The sequence below is a fragment of the Desmodus rotundus genome, chromosome 1, assembly GCF_022682495.2.
Source record: "Desmodus rotundus isolate HL8 chromosome 1, HLdesRot8A.1, whole genome shotgun sequence".
Taxonomy (NCBI): Eukaryota; Metazoa; Chordata; class Mammalia; order Chiroptera; family Phyllostomidae; genus Desmodus; species Desmodus rotundus.
This window is the reverse complement of record NC_071387.1, coordinates 120,720,437-120,744,353: the sequence shown is the minus strand read 5'-3', so window position 1 is coordinate 120,744,353 and position 23,917 is coordinate 120,720,437. Positions and strand designations below refer to the sequence as shown.

General features: G+C 48.2%; 1 protein-coding gene across 10 annotated transcripts in view; it reads left to right on the top strand.

Annotated features, from left to right (window-relative positions):
- The window catches only part of CUX1 (cut like homeobox 1), a 366,222-nt gene that overhangs the window by 150,806 nt on the left and 191,499 nt on the right, over window positions 1–23,917 (top strand). For 9 of the 10 annotated variants that reach the window (XM_053930359.2, XM_053930356.2, XM_053930346.2 and 6 more), the window contains exon 3: window positions 20,206–20,253. The exons of the other annotated variant lie outside the window; for it this stretch is intronic. In XM_053930359.2, coding sequence (XP_053786334.1) covers window positions 20,206–20,253 — 48 coding nt within the window. The remainder of the gene's footprint in view (window positions 1–20,205; window positions 20,254–23,917) is intronic. 10 annotated transcript variants of the gene reach the window in all.

Sequence of the window (23,917 nt, the reverse complement as noted above, 5' to 3'; positions counted from 1 at the left end):
GGGGCATAGACTCTGCTCACCAGCCTTACTTGCTCCCTCCGTCTGAAATGTTTTAAGTATATTTGGTGGCTTTTTTACCCTCTGCTCTCTCTCGGGTTCTACTGCTCACCCAGGAGGCCTTTGGCTTTTTCATAGGCCTCATCTTGTTGTCCCTTTTAGTGCCTGTGACATTTCTATCCTGTGTCCTCTTTCTGTCTCCTGATATGCGGCTGTCCCTCAAGGGCTCTGTGCAGGGGCCCTGCTCCCCACCCACCCCCGATTCTACCCCCCGGGCCCCAGGGCCTCATTCCTCCAGATCACGGTTTCCTTTGGAAAGGCCTGCTAGCTCCCGGTACTCCTGGGGGGTTCTCAAGCCACCACTCCTGGCCTGCTCCTGCCCTCTGCTCCTCATTCCTGGCTGGAGGGCCCCTGGCCCCGTCACTCTGGCTTGAACCTTCACCCTGAGTTCATCTCCACCCTCTCTTTCGTCTTCTCATCACCGTTCATCTCAGTTCTGGAGAACACTGTTCCTTCTCCCTCTCCATCGAGGTTGCCCAGTTCTGGTTTTACCACTCTGCCTACAATTTCTTTCCCAATCAGTGTCCTCACCTTCATGCTTTCTCCCCGCCAGCTCATTCTGTCACTCCTCTCAGGCAAGCCTCCCCAAAGCACGCCCTGATCCAACCCTTTGTTCCTTTGCCATGGGTGGTGGCCCTCCTTATGTCTCAGGCCATGTCTGTGTCCTCCTAATGACCCAGGCGGCCCCTGGGGCCCTGGCTGAGCAGGCTTGGTCTCCCTCATGTCTCACCCTGTGTTGGCTTTCCTCTCGGCTCACTTCTTTCTTCCCTTCGGTGATGCTGTGGCCTTTTCTAGAAAGCATGTGCCCCTCCCCCTCCTCGAAGCCTCCCTGGATCCAGCAGCAGGAGGCCTTCTCCCACTTGAGCACCCACCATATGTTTACCTGTGCCTTTCTCTCGTCCCACACCCGGTCATTTGTACGCACGTCGTTCTCTTCCTGCACGAGGTTTGAAGTGAACAAGCAAGCCCTGCACGCTCACCTCTGCAGTCAGAGTGTCGGCCAGCACGCGCCAGGGGCACCTGGGCCCCGATTCTCACTCTGTCCGGCTCTGCTGTGAGCGCGCCTGTCTGGAGACAGGGCCCTCTTCCGCACCTTGAGTAGAACAAGACGTGTAGGAACGTAACAACGTCAAATTGCACATTTAAGGTGAATATAAAAACATTTTCAGAAGAAGGGACGAAGGTACATTTCTGTGAAATCATGACTGTGCACAGGCAGGCCCTTTATCAGGATCTTTCTTTTTTGCTTTGTGTTTTTTCTGGTGGGCACAGGTTCACGTGTGGCGTATCAGAACTATACTGGGCTCCAGTCACTCACCACAGTTCAGGCTTGCCAGCAGTGAGGTCAGGGGTCCAGAGCGCCAGGGAAGGAAAGCAGACACAGGGGAGTCCCTGTGCTCCGGCAGTTTCGAGTGAGCAGCCTGACTGTAGCGGACGAAGATGAGGCCCACCACCCGTGGCAGCTCCAAAGGAAAGACAGCTTAGGAGACAGCATAGTGAAGTAGCTTTGGCGCCAGGTGGCCCCTGAGTTTGCACTGTAGCTAGATGCCTCGCCCAGCCCCGGTTCTCATTTCCGCAGCGAGGATGTCCATCTGAAGGGCTCTTGTGACACTTCATGAGATGGCGCAGTGCAGCACCTGCTGTGACGCCGGCCTCGTGAACGATGCCCTTAGAATTCCCCTGGGGGTGGGACCAGGTACCACCCCTCACGCTGAAGTACCTGCTACGGGAGTTGTGGGTTCGGGGGGCAGCAGAGCAGCTCAGTTCTGGGAACGCCGAGGAAATGGCCCAGCCCAGACCAGGAAGGCGAGCCTCTTTCCAAAAGTGAGCCCCAGCCTTTTGCTCTTTGCCCGTCACCCTCCACCCATCTCTCTTACCACAGGCTCCTTCCGCTTCTCCACACTGGGGTGGGGGCTGGTTCGGTCTTGGCCAGCCTTCTTGACCTTCTTTATCTCTAGTGTGTGTTTCTGTAAATTTAAACTTTCTTAGTTGGGTAAAAGCTTTAGAATTACTAAGATTCCTTTTGTATTGCATAATGTTCTTGCCATTTAAAAGATTAACAGGCATAATTTCCGTGAGCCTTCGTGAATGCCATGCCTCACTTAGCTTAATCTCTCTTTGGTACATGTTAAAACATATAAAGAGCGTCTCTAGCACACAAGGGAAGCTTGAAGATAAAAGGTCACTCTGATCCAACCTCTCAGAACAGTGGACTTCTTAAACAAGAAGGAACACCACCGTGAACGGCCTCCCTTGCTGTCAGCATCAGATTCCCTGCTATAAAAATGCCTACAGGATGCACACAGGAAGTCATACCCGTGCCATCTGGGAGAAGCGGGCAAAGCTCCGTGTTTAGGGTAACAATGGAGGAAGCCAGTGACATTAATGGACCTTCCCTGGCTACAAACTAGCAGGATCACCTTTGGAAATTTCTGCTTGGGAAAAGCCCTCTGTGTCGAGGCATCGTGGGCTGCTTCTGGCAGCCTGAGGGAGAGTAGGGGAGAGCCTGGGAGAGCAGGGGTTATTGAGCGCACACTGCTGGCCAAAGTCAGCCGCATGGAGGGAACACTGGGTAAAAGCCAAGCCCTTGTCTAAGTGCACAGGAAGAAATAACAGCCTGCCATCAACCAGGTTAGACACCTGAACACCTGCCTGTAAAAAAGGAGCACTTTGCAGACCACTTAGGTAAAAGACACAGAGGTTTAGGTGCTCTGAGTGGTGCGTATATAGAGGGTTATAATGTCATGGTCATTGTCGTCACTGTCATGGTTACAGTTACATTGAGGACCTACTGTGTTCGTTTATTCAAAACTATTTACTGGATGCCTACGGTGTGCTGGACATTGTTCTTATAACACTAGTAACATCATTCCCAACTAACAACAGAGAAAACCGAGGCTCCGAAGGGTGAAAGTTTAAGAGAGCAGCCTAACTCACACAGCTATTAAATGGCAGAGCTAGGATTTCAACCCAGGTCAGTCTGAACTTCTGTAAGGATGACTGTGCAGCTTTGCTTACATAAGAAAGGGACTCACAGTGACTGAGCCGTGCGCGTGCGTGTGTCTGTAGGCGTGCACAAGTACGTGACAAAGAATATCCTGCAGTCTCAGGTGAAGTACTAACGGGGCTCTCAGGGAGTTGTGTGCTCACACCAGTGACTTGCTGACTTTTCCGAATGATGCCAGTGAAAGGCTTTCCACTTAGTTGGGTTGCCCAGCCTAAGGCGTGTATTGTGTTTTAATTTACTGAACTTTATTTCTACAACCCCTCAAAAGGATACTTTGTTTGGAAGATGCCCTCTCTGGATATATTGTTTTATGGTATATCCACACTGCCGTCTGTTTTCGTAGCGTTCCTATCAAGTAGTGGGAATCAGATACGGCCTCGTGTTGCAAAGAATCCTGAGAAGGTGACGTGTCAAAGCAGCGCCGGGCCCAGGACTTGCTTCAGGGAGCGTGGGAGGGAGGCGGACTGAGTCCGCGATTCTCTGCCTGGCAGAAGCCACTCATCCCCCTAAAGTCTTTTCCTAAGACCATAAAGAAATGCCTTTCCGGAAAGGTTTGCCGTTCCCCTTGGGGGGCGATGGTATTTGGGAGATGGCCCCTTCTACCTGTGCTGTGAGCTCCCTTTGTGGAAGCTGCGAACACCTTGTGGAGTTGGCACTCCCCCAAGGCAGCACCCTGAGTTTGCTCCCTCGTTCAAGGGCGCAGTTTTTATTATTTTACCTAGACCCTTGAATTTAAAACACACGTTTGCAACAGATAAGTGTGGACCTCAGAAAGGACTCTTCTAAAAGGTATCCCAAAGTAGTTTCATCAAATGAACTCTTAAGCATTGGTTGCTGTATTGTTGATCCCGCGTTGTTTTTATAAACGGGCCTTCAGGTGGCTTTCCGAGTATATGAACATTCCCAGCAAAACACCCTTTTGTTTACACAGAGCGTCAAGGAGCCACCTGATGGAAGTGATACATATCTTAGGCCACTGTGCATGTCTTTCAGCCTCAGGTTGGACAGCTGGATGTTTGAACCCCAGGCTCTACCGCCAGTTTTCTTCACTTATCTTTTGTGGGCGTTCAGCAACTTTTAAAGGTTATATCTGCAGACTTTGCACTTCCCACAAGGGGAATGTGAAAGTAAAAGAAGAAGATAGACTGATAACTAACTGTACTTTACCCTGCAGCCTCTCTAACTGCTGGATCCCCGAAGTTATTGTCTGGGGTCACGAAGAGGCCAGGTCCTGGCTTCCTGCAGCAGCGTGCAGGTCCCCTCTGCCGGGAGGGCCACGTGGCCCATTCCATTCCTCCGGGCAGCTGCAGCAACCTCACTGCCCGCCCCACAGCTCCCTGCACCCCTGCCTAGTTTCCCGTCCATGCCCACCCCCATTTTTCCACTCAGCCCAATTCACCCACCTGTCACCCCAACCCCACCCAAAGCCATCTCCCTCTGAAATCTGGAGCGCTCTGTACCCCCTTCCCGTGTGTCCCACTGTGTGTTCTTGAGGGTGGGCCGACCTGGGGCCATCCATTTCGTGTCTTTATAAACTTGACTTTCAGTACATGTTTATTTATATATTGAGTGAGTGGTGAATGAGTAAATGAATGAACGCAGTAAACTTTCCCCAGAGAATTCTTAAACTGTCTTAACCAGTCATGGGCTTTCCCTGCAGCCAGCTTTTAGAACCCTGAAAATATTTTCATATATCTCTTTAAAGAATATATGAAAAAAAATCAGCACCAACCACTATTTTTCAACTGATTTCTGTATGTGTGATAAGAAATGTGATTCCCTGGGCAAGAAAATTTGTTCAGGTTAAATTCTTGTGGAAATCCTTATACCCTGTGTTGCTCAGCTAAGATATAGCAAGAACGTAAATAATTAGGTACTTCGACCTACCTCAAATATTTACCAATGTAAAACATGCTGCCCTCATACAAAAAGGAAAACCAAAACAAAACACCCCAGCCCGGGGTTATAAACGTCAGCACCGTGCTCGGCTGTTCTCCCTTCTGCGACTGAGTCATAGATTAAGAGGAATTTTTAGGAAAGGCAATAAGGTAAGAAAAATGCTAAGGCTCAAGTTGAGATGATTGGAGATAAATAGATCTATATTTGCCATATATGGTGAGGTAAGAAAAGTCTGCGCAAATGCCTTGACATTTATGGACTTCTCTATGATTCATCCAGCAGGACCAGCAGCTCCCGCCAAGAGATATAGAACTTGTTAAACTGTATCTCTTCCCTGAATTGTTTCACTACAAAGCAGCCATACTGTGTATTTAAAAGAAAATTCCAGGACTGCACAAAAGTTAGTATTTGGTAACAGGCCGGAGAAAGATTGCTAGAGGAATTCCAAAGCTGTTTTAAAACCATTTGTTTACCAGAAACACGGAATAATCCTCCCTGCATTAGCACTTTTCTACAGACCCAAGTTCGCATATCCAGTGCATTTCCTGTGGCTGGTTCCTCTCCCTCCCACACGAGGCATCAAGGGGTCTGTGCTTTTTCCACTGAGTTGCTGATACGCAGACACACTCTTGTAGCTTTCATCTGTGATGGAATTGGATGTAATTTGTTGTAATTCATAGGTCCATTCCCTGGGATAGGGTTAAAAATGAATGCCCAGCCCTCTGCTTCCCTAAGCCCAGTGGTTTCCAAGCTGTGTCTAGCTCTTGCCATCCAGGGCCCTGGCACCTCACAGGTTGTCCCAGAAGAGACCAACTCCTATGGACTTCACAGTGGAGTGCTGTTATAAGTGCCTTTAGAAATTTCATATATGGCCTTCCAAAGGGACACTCAGTATACCACAAAGCCATTCTCCCCCACCTAGGATTTCCCATGAAGCGTGCGGATTTTGAAAGGGCACGTATGCTTTGGACCACGAAGTCCAGTATATACATCAATACCAAGATAGCTTTGCAGACATACTCCTCCAGCTGTGCAGACTAACGGGAGTGAGAAGTCGATGTGTGAAGTATCTTTCGGACCTTGAGGCCATAGCATAGTCAGCATGATGAGTTACTCCCTTTCCTCCCCACCCCTGCGGGGCATCACGAACCTCATCCCCAACCTCTAGGATTTCCGTGGCCTGGGACCTCCTGGACGAGACTGTTAAAGCTAAGGAGGCGGTTCCTGGTGCCCTCAGATGGACTTCCTTAGGTGAAGTGCGGGGTGGGGATGGAGGGGCAGTTCCCTCCCAGCGGAGTGCTAGTCTGCTGCGTTGGATGCAAAAGTGGACGAGGACCAGGAAGCTCCCAGGAAGCCTTTCTTTGCCTGGAAGCCTCTGTTTCTCCCTAATTGCTAGGTTGAGGTAGTCCATTGGGAAGCCTCTGACTGACTTTAAACAAAATCTAACCCAAAGGTTTAAATTCCTGAGTTTCCCACTGAGTCACATGTTTCTTGGACTTGGTTTCCAACCATATGATATAAATAATTCCATTTAGAAATTAAGAAATCGGGGTTTACCTTTCATATTTCCATGGTTCTATGGTATTTTCCAAAAGATAAAATGTGTGTAAAAATTGTAAGGTCCCTGTTTGGATCCCACACCTGTAGGGTCTTCTGATTGCTCAGGGTTCACCCGGTGCCTCGTTCTACTGCTAAAGACAGGGCCCTGCCAGGGAAGGCCCCCGACTCTGTTTCCATTTGTGCATTTGAGTGAGTGCGTGAGAAAGCACTTACGGCGTGCTTGGTGTCTCCAAGTAGATTTTCCCATCATTTATTATTAATTACTCCTCTGAGCATCTCTGCAGGAGTAAAGTGAGTAAATATTAATAAACAATATGTGCTGATTATTCAGCTAAGATGAAGGTGTATCTTTCCCACATTGCTTAATTTTAAGTAAGCTAGTTGCACACAAGCGATGAATAAACTTGAAGTAAGGCCTTCGGGTGGGAACCAGAGAAAACTGAGAGCAGGACTGGAAAGGACCGTGTCTGGGATCCGACTGTAAATCTGTCTCGTTGGCAGAATCGTCCTTGTTTTGTGACTCGCCTGCTGAGTCCAGCATCTCCTGTGGGATCTGTGTGTGGGCTGTCCCTGCCCCTTTGGTGCTGGTTTGAGATGTTATTTTGAGGTCTCCCCAACATTGTCTGAGATCTGTGATTTTGTCCTCTGGTCGTACAAAGTAGGAATGTTTGTTATAGGAATTTGCATAAAGCATAAAGGAGATCTAGACACACATGTTAGCACGTTACCTTAGATCTTTCTAACCTTTTATTGTTCATAAATATTAACATATTTTAAAGCAGTGAAGATGATGCTGTATATATTGTTTGGTAGCATGATTTTTCTCCAACCTTAGTATTTTGTATAAATTAAAAAAATATAAAGCTAATGATTGTCCAGTGGGTTTCCTGCTACCACTTACTGTACTTATAAAATCATTCTCCTTTGGGGAAGTATGTTTGGTTTGGCTGTGCATTCGCAGGCACAGCGTGTGTTGTCCCTGCGGGCTGCGCGCACTGGGATGGCGACTGGCCGTGCGGTCGGCATGTGTGGGGACTCGGGCACTGGAAAGCCACAGTCGCTCTGTAAACCTTCAAAGAGTCATCTTACCTTTTAAAACTATCACTTGATCCCCATCCTCTTGTTTTCAAAAGAATGTTTTTGGTATCAAAGGATACAACTTAACTTAAAGGCAAGAGAAATTAAAAATTTGCCACAATTCCATTCATCTACCACTTAACACTGACACAGTTCTTGCCATTCTCGTCCAAACATGTATCTCGGCTCACTTTTCACAGCGTGGGGGTCACACTGCAAACTCATTCTGCAGTTTGCGGCCTCCTTTTCCCTCTCCCTCCCATTCAGCCTGTACCCCCACTCCAGATGGGGGGTCACGTGTCTTTCTCAGAGGAGCCCCCCTGCTGTCCTGGGCCAGGCCTGCCTCATAAATGCCTTCTCTTCACGGTGCTGTGGAGTGTTCTTCCGTGCTGGTGACTGACTCATGTCCCGCACCCCACCATAAGGAGAGCCCGTTACCTGAGGGCCTGTGAGAGGTACCCCACGAATATTGGTTGAGTAATTGGTGTGTGCCTTATTCCATGGCATTAGCTACCCTTTGAAGATAATCTTACTGTCTAATACACCATTGTATTCCTTTAATAAATTTATTCAATAATTTAGTAAGCAGTCACCTGCTACCTGGCATCTATGTCATTTCTTACTTTTCTCTTTTATAAACACATGCTAAGTATTTTCTGCATAAATTTCTGCCTCCACCTCTGATCGTCCTTATAGGTAAATTCCTAGAAGTAGAAGCACTGAACTGCAGTTTAATTTGAAATAGCCTATTGGTCTGAATGTCAGGAGGGCCTGAGATCTGGAGCGAATTGCACCGTCGGTGTGGCGAAGTAGGAGGCACGTTCCCTCGTTTCTCCCAGAGAGTCCCAGGGCAAAAAGGCACCTCTGGGGCATGTGCCTCGTCTAGCACATGAATTGCTGGTGAGTCTGGAAAGAGCATCTGTTCACTCATTCAATCCACAAGTACTCACTGCCCTTCTGCTGGGGACCGAGCACCATCAGTCGCCCCAGGAATGGCCCTCAATAATCTGTCAGGAGTCCAGCCTCTGTTCATCATTCCCAGTAGGATGTAAGCCCCCTGAGGGCAGGGGACGGAGGCTGCCTTGTTTACTGCATGCAGTAAATACTCAAATGGTTTTGTAATAAATTATATGTATACTGCGTCATTTCTCTCTTCGGACAAACTCAAAACCTATTGATGTGAAACAAATCACAGCAGTATTTTCAAAGTTCTGAAATAAAACTAGAAGTTTAGACAAAAGCATTTATTCAGAAAGTGACCTGGAAGAATGTTTTGAAATCAGACCTAAAGGCAAGTCAGATGTATTTAGAAAATTAGTTGCAGGAACCTGGGTTGCCTCCTTCCCTACTGTACCACTGAACCCTTGGCCACCAACAGTCCTATAGAAGGTCCTTGTGCCACCAGGCAGGGGTGATGGCAGCCCAAGCTCTGAGAGCCCGTGCTTCCAGCCCCTCGGGCCCACAGACTCCACGAGACGTGGCCGGGTGGGGGGCTGCCATGCCCAGAGGCGGCTGCTGGCGGTCCCAGCTGCTTCACGGGACACTGGCAATTCATCAGGCGACCAACCCAGCCTTGGCGTCCTGACAACAGTTGGACATGGTCTCTGCTCCCAGACCAGAAACTTTTAGAGCTGCCATTTCTCCAACATTTTGGTCTCTGAAAAATGAAGACTCCAGAGAGCTTCTGTGTCTGTGTGTTTCTGCCAATATTGACAGTTAGAAATTAAAACAGACTTTTAAAGCACAAGAATGCACAGGCACCTAATGACATCATCACATGGCACATGGCACCTGGAAGTTTCACTGTACATCTGTGCGAAAGTAAAAGTGGAAAAGACAAAACCAGTTTTGACCTTGGGGACCCCGGGAGGGTCTGAGAGAGCCAGGAGTAGCAGACATTACACTGAGGACCACTGGCTTAGCGCCGTTGGGCTCTCCCATACTGCTAAGGTGCTGCCTGACACACGCTACTAGCTCTCCCTGTCCACCAGAGCCTCTGTCCTGGGCACCGTCCTCAGCCTTTATCACTTAGGTCCAAGTTCCAGCATCACCAGTCTGATAATCCTGCCTGTTTTCATCATCAAATGAGTCATTCTAAAGAACACTACCGTTCGCTTCTGCCCAGAGACTCAGGGGTCCTCCCCTCTGCATTCCAGCACCCCGAAGCCTGGCCCTTGCCGCAAACCACCGGGAACCCTCCGCTCGAGCCCTGCACACCCTCCCCTGTGCTCCCACCTTCCTCCAGCTACGCAAACCCAGACTTTCCCGGTAGGCAGTGTTATTAGACACAGTGCTACAGGCACATCCATCAGTATTAGAGACTTTCTGCCAAGAAACAGAGCATGTTTTAAATGAAGCAAAGAAGTTTAAATGGGAAGAAATTATAGCATGAGTGAGTTTATCCCTTTCAAGATAATCTTATTTAATAACCAAAAAACTCACAAAGATATGCATTTATCCAGCTACAAAGGCAGTGTGGCAGGTTATATATTGTGGTAATTATATGTTTGGGGTTTCATTCCTTCTTTAAACTAGATTTCTATTATTTCAGAAACTCAGCCATTGTAGAAAAGGACTATTCATTTGTTTCATTGCTGGGTGGCCCATACACTGTAAAAATAGGTCAAGAACAGTAATCTAAATTGACTGCTGATAAATAATTAAAGCTAATGGAATTTTCTCAAATCTGTGAACTAAAATCTTTTGAGAAATTGCTGGGACGTACTGTCTGCTGTTGTATAGAAAGATATTTTTTATTTAACACTTCAGTTTGAAATTCTTCTGTCACAAGGGCTGGAAGGAGTACGTGCTCTGTAAAAGTAACCGGAACTGCGGTGCCCCGCCCGTGGCTGCATGCCTCCCCTCCAGGGGACGAGGCAGGCAGGAAGCAAAGGCTTCAGTGCCCCGGAACAGAGAGCAACTTCACTTCTCACTGAGCTGTGTTTTTAAGTTGAGCTCTACTATCCGTGCGTTGTATAATATATCTTGTCTTGTTTTTAAAAACTCCATGCCTGGTCTGTGCTCTTATATACATGATAAGGGAGAATTCTGGCTCTCTGGAATAATATTCAGGGAAATAAGAACCAAGAACAATCTTTCTCTTATAGATAGTTGTGATTATGTCATTGGTGCCACCAGGACGTTACAAAAATCCCCTTGACAAGCAGGCATAAACTTAGTTTTAGAAGAGATGGCTTGTCAATAAGAAAGCATATTGTTGTATTGCATAGTCGATAAGACTAGCCTTAGATATGTGCACCGTGTAGGTTTTTCTTTATTAATAAGTACAATTCTATCATCAACAGGACATTTTAGAATTCTAAAGACATTAGAAAAATCAGTAGCTGGTTGCTTTTGAACAATTTGTCTTTGGTATTTTGGCTTTAAGTTGTAGAAAAGAGGTCATTTTCTCATTTCAGTTTGATTAATTATCTTGGTTTAAAAACAAATTACTAATTTGCTATACTTTTGGAAAAGTTGTTTTGTTTTTAACTGCAATACCTGTATCTAATGTTATATTAATATACTTGTAAATAGTGGACTTCGTTTCTGAAATTAAACTTGTTTGCATTTCTCTTGAAGAAAATACTCTATATAGAAATTTCTTTAAAAGGAAATTATTCCATTCAGATTGCCCCAGTCTGGCATCTATATGATCTGGAATCTGAGTATTCGTATCTATAAGATCTTTAGGATCCTTCCTTTGGGGCAGCTCAGCTGGCTGAGTAGAGGTTGTGAATATACTCAGTGGCTTTTACCAGAATCCCCTTTCTCCTCTAGAACTTCGTTCTAGCACAGCTGAGGGCTCTCTGGTGGCTCCTTCCACAAAGCAAATCTTGAGAGTAGAATTTTGGCATTAGAGACACTGACGAGGGCTTAGAACAACCACGGATGCCGTGTGTCTAGAGAGAGAGGGACGCGAGACTTGGCGTAGCCCAAGGAGCAAGGATCCCGGGCAGGAGGACGTTGCCTGGGATGTCACAGGAATGGGTAGAGTGGTGTTTGGTCCAGAAAGACATGGGTGGAGGGGAAGGTGCATGGAGAGATGAGTGGGCTTCTCAAATATTAGAAAGGCTGAAGGGAGAGCTGAACTCCACTCACCAGGCATTGTCAGAGGACAGACCGGGGCCTGGGAGCGGGAAGTCTCAGCCATTCACGTTCCCATGGGCGGACCCAGGTCTCTGCTGCTTTAATCTCGCCCTCAACAAAGTGCACTATAAAGCAAATCAGTGGGAGTGGAATCACTTCAAATCTGCTCTCCCTTTTTTAAAGTAAATTATTCACCAATGAACTGTTACTAGTAGTATACCTAAAACCATTTTCAAGTTTGAATTTTCTTGCTTTGAGGCCTGAGTAATGAGGGGAAAACTGGGGGTTAGTAGGTTCATTTGGAGATAACTTTTTTAGGCCTGGGTGTTACCATGTAACCTCCTCATCCACAAACATTTCCTATGGTTTTCGATGCAAGCCAGTCATTTGTTTTTTGCCTGGCCCCTATCAAGGGTTAAACTGCATCCCCACCCTTTTACCGCCCAGGCACTATGAAGACAATGTGAACTGAGGCCAGGGGAGAGGGAGAGCTGAGAGTCCTGGGCCCACGCAGCTCTAAAACAGTAGCCGAAGGGGTGAAGCCACTGCTGCCAGTGCCTCGGGGCTGGGTTCCTACCAGTTCCTGCAGCCAGGCCAGGGGCAGGGTGTGGCAGCCCTGTGAGGGTTGCTGAGTGGGGCCTTTGAGAGGTGGCCTAGTCCAGCCCCCAGTGCTCTTGAGGAGGCCATGTTGTCCCCAAAGAAGTCAGGACCCCACGCCTGGGCTGCCACCACAAAGCGCGAGGCACCACCAAGAGCTGCGGCCAAACAGCTGTGCGTCTTCACTGTAGGCAGCATTGCCCAGGAGCGCGTGAGCCACTGTGGAGCAAAGGTGAAATTGTAAAGTGCCGTAGAACATCCCGAAGAATCTGTATTACAAAATACTTCAAAGCTAGAGACATTTTATGACCTCGAAGATGCCTTTGTAGTTCATAGCTCCTTTGGTTTACGCATAACACCCAGGCCATTCCCCTGCATCTGCTTGTCCTTCCAAACCTAAGCAGCATGTCCTGGGCCCCACTCTTTGCTGGACACCCCCACACCTTGGTGGCCACCAGCTCTGAATCCCTGGTATGAGAGAGACATCATGGGGTGTTTTGAGTACCAGGCCCCGAGGAGGGAACAGTCTTCCAGAGACCACATAAGTACCCACCCAGAGTGGGCCGAAAGCCAAAGATTCACACCGTATGAGTCCACGGACTGTATATTTTGGGATGTCTCCTGTTCGCACCTCACAGGTACACCTGAGCGCTGCCTGGCCATTTTGTGTTTTTGTTTCTCTTTTGCTTTTAAATCTGAATAGTTTTCTCCCACACCCATCATTATATAGAAAATTCCTGAATAGCATTTTTCTTTTTGATGTTTTAATCTAAAAAGTGAGTTGTGAATCAGTGGTTTGGAGGATAATGAAAATTCATTTCACACACAAGCATCTCTCTATAAACATTGCTTATTGTTTGCACTGTACTCGAGGGGGAGGAGGTTGAAATGCACCCTTCTGACTTTACCAACAGACCTCCAATATTAATCATCTCAAAGGTACCGCTTCTGTATGTTAAGGTATTTGTTGCTTTTTGCTCAATAAATAGAACAGGGTGGAAGCAAGTTTAAAATAGTGTTGAAAACCCTGTCACTGAATTGTGCGTAACCAAGTTACTGCGTTTTGTAATTTTGTGTTGTATACCTAATTATAATTCACACCAGTATGGTTTTGAGTGGCCTGGACCCTGTCTTCCTCAGCTCGAGATTGAACCTGGCGGCCGGGGGCTGCAGCGGAGCTGCGGTCCAGACAGCACAGGGCGCTCTGTTCTGACGGCAGCGCGTCCTGTCACGTCCTCTCTGTTAGGTGATGGGGTCAGGGTCAGAAGTCAGCATCCCTGGTTTAGTATCAAACCATGTAACAGTCACAGGTAGAAGAACTAGATGAGGAATTTCTCAAGCTGCCAAAAGTAAAATTAGAATGGGTAATTTTTTTGTCTGTGTGTGTGTGTGTGTGTGTGTGTGTGTGTGTGAGAGAGAGAGAGAGAGAGAGAATATTTAGTGCTTTTTCTCTCTTCAACTGTCTTCAAATATGTGTGTGTGTGTGAGTAGGAACACACACATCCAGCTTTAATATCTAAAAGGTTATTTTAGCAGGTCTGTCATGAGACGCGAAAATGCCCGAAGAAATGACTTGTGAAGTGTGAATATATAGTGTGTTGGTTGTGGCAGGGACAGCAGAGGTGCGTTTGTTTACAATTATTACGAGAGGTGTGGTTCTCCTGCCTTCCTAGGCACTGTAATCGAAAGTACCTTTGTCACCTTCTATACTTCTCAAAGCTGGTGTTCTCGGGAGAGCGGCCCTGTGCCAGTCGGCAGGGATGAGCCTAGTTAGGAAAGAGTTACTGTTTTGTGGGCTGAACTCCAGGGCACCAGAGACTTGCGCCTGCACCCCGGCATCCCCCACGCGTGCTGTCCCTCGTCTGTTCCCCACAGTGGTCTCAAATGCCTTGGCCCCACCACCTTCACCTTCTGTGTCCCCATCCAGCTTCGCCATTTCCCCTCTGAGTTGGGGCCTGTTGTAAGTCTTTGGCGTGGTATGTGTGCCGGGCTTCCCACCACCCCCCAAGTTGCTATCCGGGTGGCCCCATGTGTCATCCCTACACCAAAACCTGGTCAAAGTGATGGATTTCTTTATGCAGTCTTGTGACCTTGGACAAATAATCCTTCCCTTTCTGAGCCCAAGATGTCCTTATCCATGAACTGTTGCTGTTGTGAGAAGCAGATGAGTCTAGTGCACCTGAAGCCCGTGCGGCAGCAGTGGGCGCGTGGCGGACACTCACCGAGCGGTAACTGCAGGAACCCCCGCATCCACGGTTTTCCTCACGGAGGTTTCAACTGCAGTCACCCTTGGTCTGAAAATATTAAATGGAAAATTCCAGAAATAAACAGTTCATAAATTTTAAATTGCTCACTTTTCTGAGTAGTGTGATGCAATCTCACGCCGTCCTACTCTGTACTGCCCGAGACATGAATCATCCTTTGTCCGGCGCCTCCACGCTGTATACACTGCCCACCTGTCAGTCACTTACTTAGTAGCTGTTTCGGTTACCAGGTCAGCTGTCTTGGTATTGCAGTGCTGATTTTCAAGTAACCCTTATTTTACTTAATAATGGCCCCAAAGCGCAAGAGTAATGATGCTGGCCATTCAGATGTGCCGAACAGAAGTGTAAGGTGCTTCCTTTTCAGTGAAAAGTTATGTGTGTATAGGAAAAAACATAGTACATACAAGGATTCAGAACTGTAACAGGTTCAGGCATCCACTGGGGGTCTGGAATGTAGCCCCCACAGATAAAGGGAGTTGCTGCATTGTTAACTTCTGCCGGAGACCCTCTGCCGCGTGGTGCTCCCCAACCCTCTCCTACTTCTCTTGATTCTTGTCCTTACACTTCCCCTTCTGACCGTCCGAGAGGGGGCTTCCAGGAGAGCCCTGACTTGAGAAGGCCTCTCTTGGTCCCCAGCCGCAAATACAATGACTGTGACCATGCATACCTGGGTGAGTGGGGACAGGTGACATGTGGCCAGTCCAAAGAGAGATGTGCTGAAGTGTAAAATACACACCAGATTTCAAAGACCTAAAAACCAGAAAAATAATGTAAACTATCTTGTTATAATTTTTCTCTGGATTACATGGTGAGTGATAATATTATAGATATATTAGGTTAAATGAAATTAAAATTTCATCTGTTTCTTTTTGCTTTTTAAATATAGCTATAAAATTTTAAGCTTAGATAGGTGCTTGGCATTCACGTTTGCTGGGCAGTGCTGACTTGGGAAAGGAGCCAGCCTTTAGGCGGGCTCACTTGCCCAGTTACTGATACTCTTTGAGAGATTGTTCTTCATTTATTTACTTACGCACCCATGTCTTTTTTTTCTTTTTCATTATATTTTACTGATTGTGATTACAGTTATCCCAATTTTTTCCCCTTTGCCCCCCTCCAACCAGCACCCCCCAGTCCCTCAGACAATCCCCCCACCATTGTTCATGTCCATGGGTCATGCGTATAAGTTCTTTGGCTTCTCCATTTCCTACACTGTACTTTACATCCCCATGGCTATTCTGTGACTGCCTATTTGTACTTCTTATTCCCTCACCTCTTCACCCATTTCCCCACACCCCTGTCCTACCAGGCAACCATTAAAATGCTCTATGTATCCATGATTCTGTCTCTGTTCTTCTTGTTTGCTTAGTTTGTTTTCTAGGTTCAGTTGTTAACAGGTATGTATCTATGGCCATTTTATTAAATAACTAACTTCTCTCTTGCTGCTTTTAAGATTCCCTCTTTATTTTTAACCTTTGGCGTTTCAATTACGATGTGTCTTGGAGTGGGTTTCTTTGCATCCATCTTGTTTGGGCCTCTCTGTGCTTCCTGGACTTGCGTGTCTCTTTCCTTCACCAAATTAAGGAATTTTTCTTTCATTATTTTTTCAAATAGATTTCCAATTTCTTGCTCTTTCCCTTCTCCTTCTGGCACCCCTATGATGCAAATGTTGGATCTCTTGAAGTTGTCCCAGAGGCTGCTTATACTATGCTTATTTATTTATTTATTTTGGTTCTTTTTTCTTCTTGTTGTTCTGATTGTTTTTTGCTTCCTTACGTTCCACATCATTGATTTGTTTCTCAGCTTTACAGTGTACTATTATTTCCCTGTAAATTGTTCTTTATTCCAGTTAGTACATTATTTGTTTGTAACTTAATCTTTTTTATGCTGTTTAGATATTCACTAAGTTCCTTGAGCATCCTTGTAACCAGGTTTTGAACTCTGCATCTGATAGATTGCTCATCTCCATTTTGTTTCATTCTTTTTCTGGAATTTTGATCTGTTCTTTCATTTGGGCCATGTTCCTTTGTCTCCTCATTTTAGCAGCTGCCCAGTGTTTAGGTAGAGCTGCTATGATTCCATGGCTTGTTAGGGTGGCCTAATGTAGTAGGTGTCCTGTAGAGTCCAGTGGCACAGCCTCCCCTATCACCCAAGCTGGGTACTCAAGGTGCACCCTCTGTGTGAGCTGAATATACCCTCCTCTTATGACTGAGCCTTCTTTGATGTTGGCAGGTCAATGGGAGGGATTTACCCAGGCCAGTCAGCTGCAAGGATTGGCTGTGACCACTGACCACCAATCTCTACCCCCCATGGAGGATTAGCTGTGCAGAGGCAGTGTGGTAGTGTTCCCAATGTGGTCTGTAGCTGTCCACTGGGTGTGAAGGCCCTGGGTTTCTTGGGTGGTGCAGGCCAAGTTCAGCCCCCACCTGTGTTCTGCCTGGGGCCACCCTTCCTGAGCTATGGAGCAATCTGAGATAGCTGCTACTTGTACTGAGCGTGGAGATTCTCAGGTGAAGCCAAGCTCTGAATCTAGGCTGGCTACTGCTAGTGCCAGGCTTGGGGCCACTTAGCAAGGGGCACAGGTGCTGGGGGCTCACTGAAGCCTGCTATAGCTTGTTTGAGAGGATTTAGGAAGTTGTGAAGCAGGAGCCAAAACCAGCCATTCATATGGAAAAGCTACTATTAACAACTAAGTTGGGTGGGTCGGAGACTCAGGGAATCTCCAGAGTGGGATAAACAGTGTTAACCAGTTTGATGGAGTATCCGATATGGCACCTGCCTGCCAGCTCTGTGGCTCTGAGGGGGGGTGGGGGGGGCTCAATTAGGGTAATGGCATCTGCCTACCTCTCTGTCTGGAAGAATGCTGTCCCCCAGTTCTCACCTTGACGCCAGACCCTTCGGTTCCTCCCCATATTCCACTGATGCCTTTCAAGCTGCTACCCTGGTGCTGGAGCTCAGCGGTAGTGAGTCTGAGTAAGTTAGTATGTGGGTTCTTGAAGAGGAACTGCTTCAGACTCCAGCAGTTTCTTCCCCCAACTCAATCCTCACTGGTTTTTGCAGCCAGAAGTTATGGGGACTTATCTTCCTGGCACTGGAACCCTGGGTTGTGGCCCTGGTGTGGGACTGGGACTCCTTGCTCCTGAGATATCCCTCCCAAAGTTTTATCCACCACACGTGGATGTGGGACCAGCCCATTCTGTGTCGCCGCCTCTCCTACCAACCTGGATGGATGTGGTTTCTTTAATTCCACAGTTGTCAGACTTCCATTCAACTCGATTTCTGCCAGTTCTGAATGATGGTTATTCTATATTTTAGTTGTAATTTGGATGTGGCTATGTGAGGAGACAAGCCATGTTTACTTATGTCTCCATCTGGACCAGAAGTCTCCATGTCTTTTGAGTTCTCCCTGTGCATGAGACCCATTCCAGGTATGGAGGAGACAGAGATTAACACTCCCATAAATGCATCACAAGGCCACACTCACTCTCTCAACAGCAATTCCCTGTTGATGCTCAAGTCAGTCTTTCTGCTGACCAGTCCGTGGGCCACAGAGGACACCTTGTGCCCCGAGCCAGTACCCACACCTGCAGCCCTCTCTGCTGTACAGTTTGGGGAGTGGGCCACGGTGAGGTAGATTTGGCCCCTCTAGCAAAAAAAGAACATCAGACCGGGCATGACATGTGACCAGTTTCCATTGCTCACCTTCCTGAAGGGTTGAGGCCTCTTGTGCCTAGGTTTCCTCAGCAAAATATCACCCAGCCCTGCACTGGATGCTAGAAAGGGGGTGGGGAGGCTAACACCCATTCATGCCCTCAAGCAGCCCCCAGCCTGGAGGAAGAGGATGCACTCCTGACTATGTTATAGACTCGGTGAAAAACAGGAAGGAGAGCCCATGACATTGGGCCTGGCTGTGTCCAGTTGTGCAGTATCCCACCCAGACCTGCTGGAAGCCTTAGAGGCCCCTCTCAAGAGCCATCAGGTGCTACCAGCTCTCAGATACAGCAAGGCAGGCCTGCAGCCCACCCGCAGGGCTCTCAGACTCCCTGTGGCCGCTGCGGGGGCTCAGCTATAGCTCCCGGAGGAGGGAAGGGCTGTCCTCAAAGCCCAGCCTGCAAGAGGCTATCATGCTCACCGACAGGTGGAAGACAAGCGTCACATTGAGATAATCGTCCTTGAACTGTTCACATCTTATTTTTAAAAATTGGATTAATACAGGGTTGTGGCCTTCTGAGAGGTAGATTCGCCGCTCGCCTGTGCAGGCCAGGCATGCGTGCCACAGACATCCTGTTGGAGCCAGCTCCATGGAAGTGTGTTAGCTCTTTACCCACTTGGATCCGCACCTTGGCACCACACTGCTTAGTGAGAACACTGGAGAATGCAGCCACACCTCCTTAATGAACTGTCTTCATCAAAGCCAGCAATTTTAGAAAACAACAAACAAACTCCATCTATCATCTTGTGTTTGCAGTGTGACCAACTCAGTGTGACCATCCTGCCTGTTTGTCCTTCCCCAGGAGAGCGAGCGGGAGGGAAGGGTAGCCAACCCGCCCAGCCCCTCTGCAGAGTCCAGGCCACACCATGTCCTCCACCCTGGTGCACACTGAGAGCGCTCCTGTTCAGGCTTCCTGCCTCCATACCTGTAGTTGCCCAGTGTCCGACGAAGGAGCCTGGCTTACTCCTTGTGATTAGAGCACAGACTGTGCCACTGGCCCTGCTCGGGATCAAGCTGCGGCCTCTCTTCCGCGATTCTGCTCCCTTTTCATCCTCTTCTCCTTCACTTCCCCTTTAGGTGTGTATTGTACCCTCTATCTTTCTGAAAAGTGCAGTGGGCTGGATGAAATCACGTGTTTGTTTCCTATTGGTGCTGTAACAAATGGGCATGGACTTGGTGGCTGTAAACAACAAATATTTATCATCAACCATGTTGGAGGGCAGAGTCCAAAATGGGTTTTACTGGGCTGAAATGAAGTGTTGGCAGAGTTGTGTTCCTTTTAGAAACTTCAGGGGAGATTCGTTTCCTTGCCTTCTCCAGCTTCCCGGGGACGCCTGTGAGCCTCGGCCCGGCCCTTACATTGTTCTCACGCCTGCTTCCACCTCCTATCCTCTCCCACCCTGGCCCCCCTGCCTCCCTCCTAGAAGGACCTGGGTCTGCTTAGATAATCCAGGAGAAGCTTCCCAACTCGATCCCTAACTTAATCACATCTGCAACATCCCTTTTACCATGTGACGTCCAAACCAGGCGCCTCTCTATGAACCGTGTGCTCAGAACTCACGCCGGGATGCAGGGCCGTGGCCCAAACCCGCTTCAGACACAGACAAGTCAAACCTTCATCGTCGTCTTCCGTTTTCCTGCAGTAAATTATTTCAGACTGACGCTAGCGAACACCGGAGTCCACAGCACATTTGAAATGAGGGACGGTGTATATAACCGGAACTTAGTAGAAATAAACCGAGTGGTACCCCCAAGTTCCCGGAAACCGTGGGGCCCAGTCGGCATCGTGTTGTCTGAATCAGGGAACAAGACAGGAGGGGGCCAGGACTGCTGTCTGTGATGATAATTATCGCTGAGTTCAAGGCTGTTTTTAGGAGGCCTTAACAAATGTTTCCTTCTCTTTCCTTCTCAAATGGCTGTTTCCTGACCCATTCCTCTCGCTCCAGGATTTGCGCAAGCAGGTAGCGCCGCTGCTGAAGAGCTTCCAAGGGGAGGTAAGCGTTTATATTTATTTTATATCCTGAGCCGCCCTTCCTAGTTGGTTTATCGTACTTTCTTTTTATTCTCATTAAGTAAATGCCATTAACAGGAGGTGCTTGCCCAGATGGAGCCTTCCCGGGGACAGCGACCCAAGGCCGCGCTGATTTTGCGCTTCCTGGTGCATCACGGCCGCTGCTCGCGGCCTCCGGTGGACGGGGCTCGCTGGGCCCACTGCCTGCGAGGCCCCTGCCCGCCGGCTGCCGCCGCCAGGAGGCCTCATGTGCCGCGCTTTCAGGGGCAGCTGGGGGGGGGAGAGGAATTTCATTTGACTGAAGTTTGAAGAAAGAACGACAGGCAGGAGTCTCGAGGAGTAAGTCTGGGCTCGGTGTGGGGAAACGTTTTCTCACACACCCTTCCGGAGGAGGACGGGGCCAGACGGTGCGCGGGCTGCCCCTCACCTGGGGCGTGTGCCCCGGCCACCGTGGAGTCGCGTCTGTGAGGAGGACGGGCGGCGGGGGTGGGTGACACCCCAGCTCCTTCGCGGCCCTTTGGGCAGAGACTTGGTGGATCTCGGAAAGCCGGGAATTTCGTTCCTGTTGGGTGTGGAGTAACCCGCTGGCGCTAAGCTTCTGTGGCAGTGATGAAAATAGGGACAACGCTGAGGAAAGGAGGCCGGACTCTTTCTAAAACCCTCTAAAGACCCGAGTTGGTAGAACTGTAGGAATTCACAGAGAACAGGGGCAAGGACAGGACTCAGGTGAGGTGGCCCGTTCGGGAGTGATGGAGTGACGGAGCGACGTGGGCTGTGGGCTGCCCCCTGGGACACATCGCTAAGGGGGCGGGATCCTGCGCCACCGTGTGGCGAACCCTTCGGCCCGCGGGCCACGGCAGAGGGAGCGATGAGGTTAGTCGGGGGAAGGCGAGGGGGTCCGGGCGCTGAGGGGCTCGCGCAGGAAGCCGCAGCAGCAGTGGCTGCGGGCCACGGTGAAGGTGTTAGAGCAGCGCAGCGGCGCCTTCTCCCTGTTCGCGACGCCCTGCCCGGGAAGCCCCGGACTTAGCTCATGTCCGTGGCCCGGGTCTGGGAAGGACATGAATGGCCTTTTCCTCAGCGGCACGTGTCCCAACCCTCATTCTGTGGAGCGAGACTGTCACCTCACACCCACCCACATTTGACTCGGTCTCCTTTACCTGTTCAGCAGCTTTCGCGAGGCCCACTGGCTCAGCGTTTCTCCGCCCGCCATAGCTCAGTGTGCTCTTTTTATTGTTTGCTTGATTTTCTTTCTCTTTGAAAAACTTCAAGTCTGTATAAAAGTGGAAAGATCACCATGACGAACACCTGTACGCCCTGTGACCAGGCGCACCACGCGTTAACGTTTTGCCACATCAGCTCCCACCCTGGTGTTAAACGTCAGAGAGTGAGTAGCAGGTAGCTCGGCGCCACGCCCTTAAACTTACTTGTGCATCTCCTAAAATTAAGGGCACTCCCCAACATTTTCACAGTAACTCCGAGTATCACACCTGGGGAAATGAACATTAATTCCATGATATATAATATTCAGCCCAAGAATCAAACATCCCCGGTTATCCCCAAATTGTGTCTTATAACTGCCTTGCCCCCAACCAGGTTCAATCAGGTTCATGCATTGCATTTGGGGTTTATATATATATATATCCATCCCTTCTCACCTTTGTTACTGTTTTTTATTACACTGAGTTTTGTATGGCTTTTTTTTTTTTTAGATTTTATTTATTTAGTTTTAGAGAGAGAGGAAGGGAGGGAGAACGAGAGGGAGGGAAACATCAATGTGTGGCTGCATCTCATGAGCCCCACACAGGGGACCTGGCCCGCAACCCAGGCGTGTGCCCTGACTGGGGATCGAACCTGTGACCCTTTGGTTCACAGGCCGGCACTCAATCCACAGAGCCACACCAGCCAGGGCTGTTTGGGGGTTGTTTTTCTTTTTAAGAATCTAAGTTATCTTAGACATTATCTCACATTCTGGATAGGGTAATAGGTTTGGTTCTGGATATATAAAATTTGAAATGACTGAGAAGCAGCTGGGCTTCCTATTTTGCCCATTTTTTAAAAGGCTATTCATAAAGTAAATATTTTTATACCATTAATTAATATTTACCAAGTCTTTGCTAATTGCTATATTTAGTAAATAATTTCTGCTTACTAGTAAGCTGATTTTAGTAGAAGGAACTAAGTCCTCCTTGTTTCTGAAGAACGCACTTCACAGCAGAGGGCCACCGCAGACGGACTGCCCACGTGCAGGGCCGGTTTTCTGCTGAGGGAGGGGCAGGAGGCGGCACGTCCAGTGCTCTAATGGGATGAGATCCATTCAGCTTGTTTTTCTAGAACACCAGCTTCTTTAATCAGACGTTTGTTCTTGTACCCTTCCTTAGTGTTTACTGAATGCAATTTTATTTATCAGATATGTATTTTTAAGTTCATCCCAAGGTGCTTGAGCTCCCCTTGGAAAAATGTATGGTATTAGTGAAAACGCATTCTTTGCCTGAGAATTCATACAGATTACTTGTCTATTTGAGATCCCCGAAAGGGGGATAGATAGATAGATAGATAGATAGATAGATAGATAGATAGCTTTCAGACAGCTAGACATCTCCATAGGACTTTAGCGTCCCTGCAATAACGTGTATTTCTAGTGTGTTTTAATGTCATGGGAAACATTAACGTTGCTGGGGCGCCCCTTACACCCCTCAGTGTTTTCTTGTGGTTCTCAGGGTAAACCCAGGCACCTTCCTTCCTGCGGTTTATGAGACCTGTGTGATTCAACTGCTTACCTTTGTCGGCGTCTCTCACTGCTCACCACCCAACACTGGACACATAGCTGTTCTGCATTTCTTCAGGCCCTTATGCGTCAGGTGTGCTCGCCGCCTCCCATCCTTTGGACAGGCCGACCTCTTCCCGCAGACACTCCTTCCTCCTCTCACTTCACCCGGCTCACTTCTGCTCCGTGTCACTTCCTCAGGAAAGGTCTTCCCTGAGCCCCAGTGATAGACCAGGTCCCTGTACCGTGTGCTCCCACTGCACCCCGCACTGCTTGTGACGTGTTTGTCATCGTGCCTGAGAGCTGCCTGCGACTTTGTTTCTGTTCCCCGTGAGTCTGTAAGTGTGTGAAGGCAACCTCTGTGTCCTGTCTTGTGGGCCGTGTGTATTCCCAGCACCTGACGTAGTAGCTGGAACTACAGTATTTGGGCTCTCAAAGATAGTTATTGAGTAAGTACTTGAGCAGTGAGGTTCCTCTGGAGGCAGTTTTTAAAACATTTACCTCTATCCTTTCTCCAGGGTATGTTGCTGTTAATAAGGTGACAAGGACCCCAGAATATATGCTTGGGAAATACCTTAGAAAAAACTAGTAAACGACTATTTGTTGTCCTTGTTCGAAAAGTTTGGAATACTATAATTGTAACAGTTACTCATAATTATTATAGCAAAGTCATCAAATTTAACTCCCACTGAAATTAGATTTCTGGCGTGTTTATTTCTCTGTCTGAGCTTGTGTGCTGCACAAGCCCAACCAACTGATTAGTGGGAGCAGGGGAAGTAACCTAAATGGTCAATCCAATTTGAGGCATATTTTAGTTCAGTGAAATGACACTCCCACTCTCTAGAAAAACGTTAAGTCTTTCAAATTATCTCACTGTCTCCTT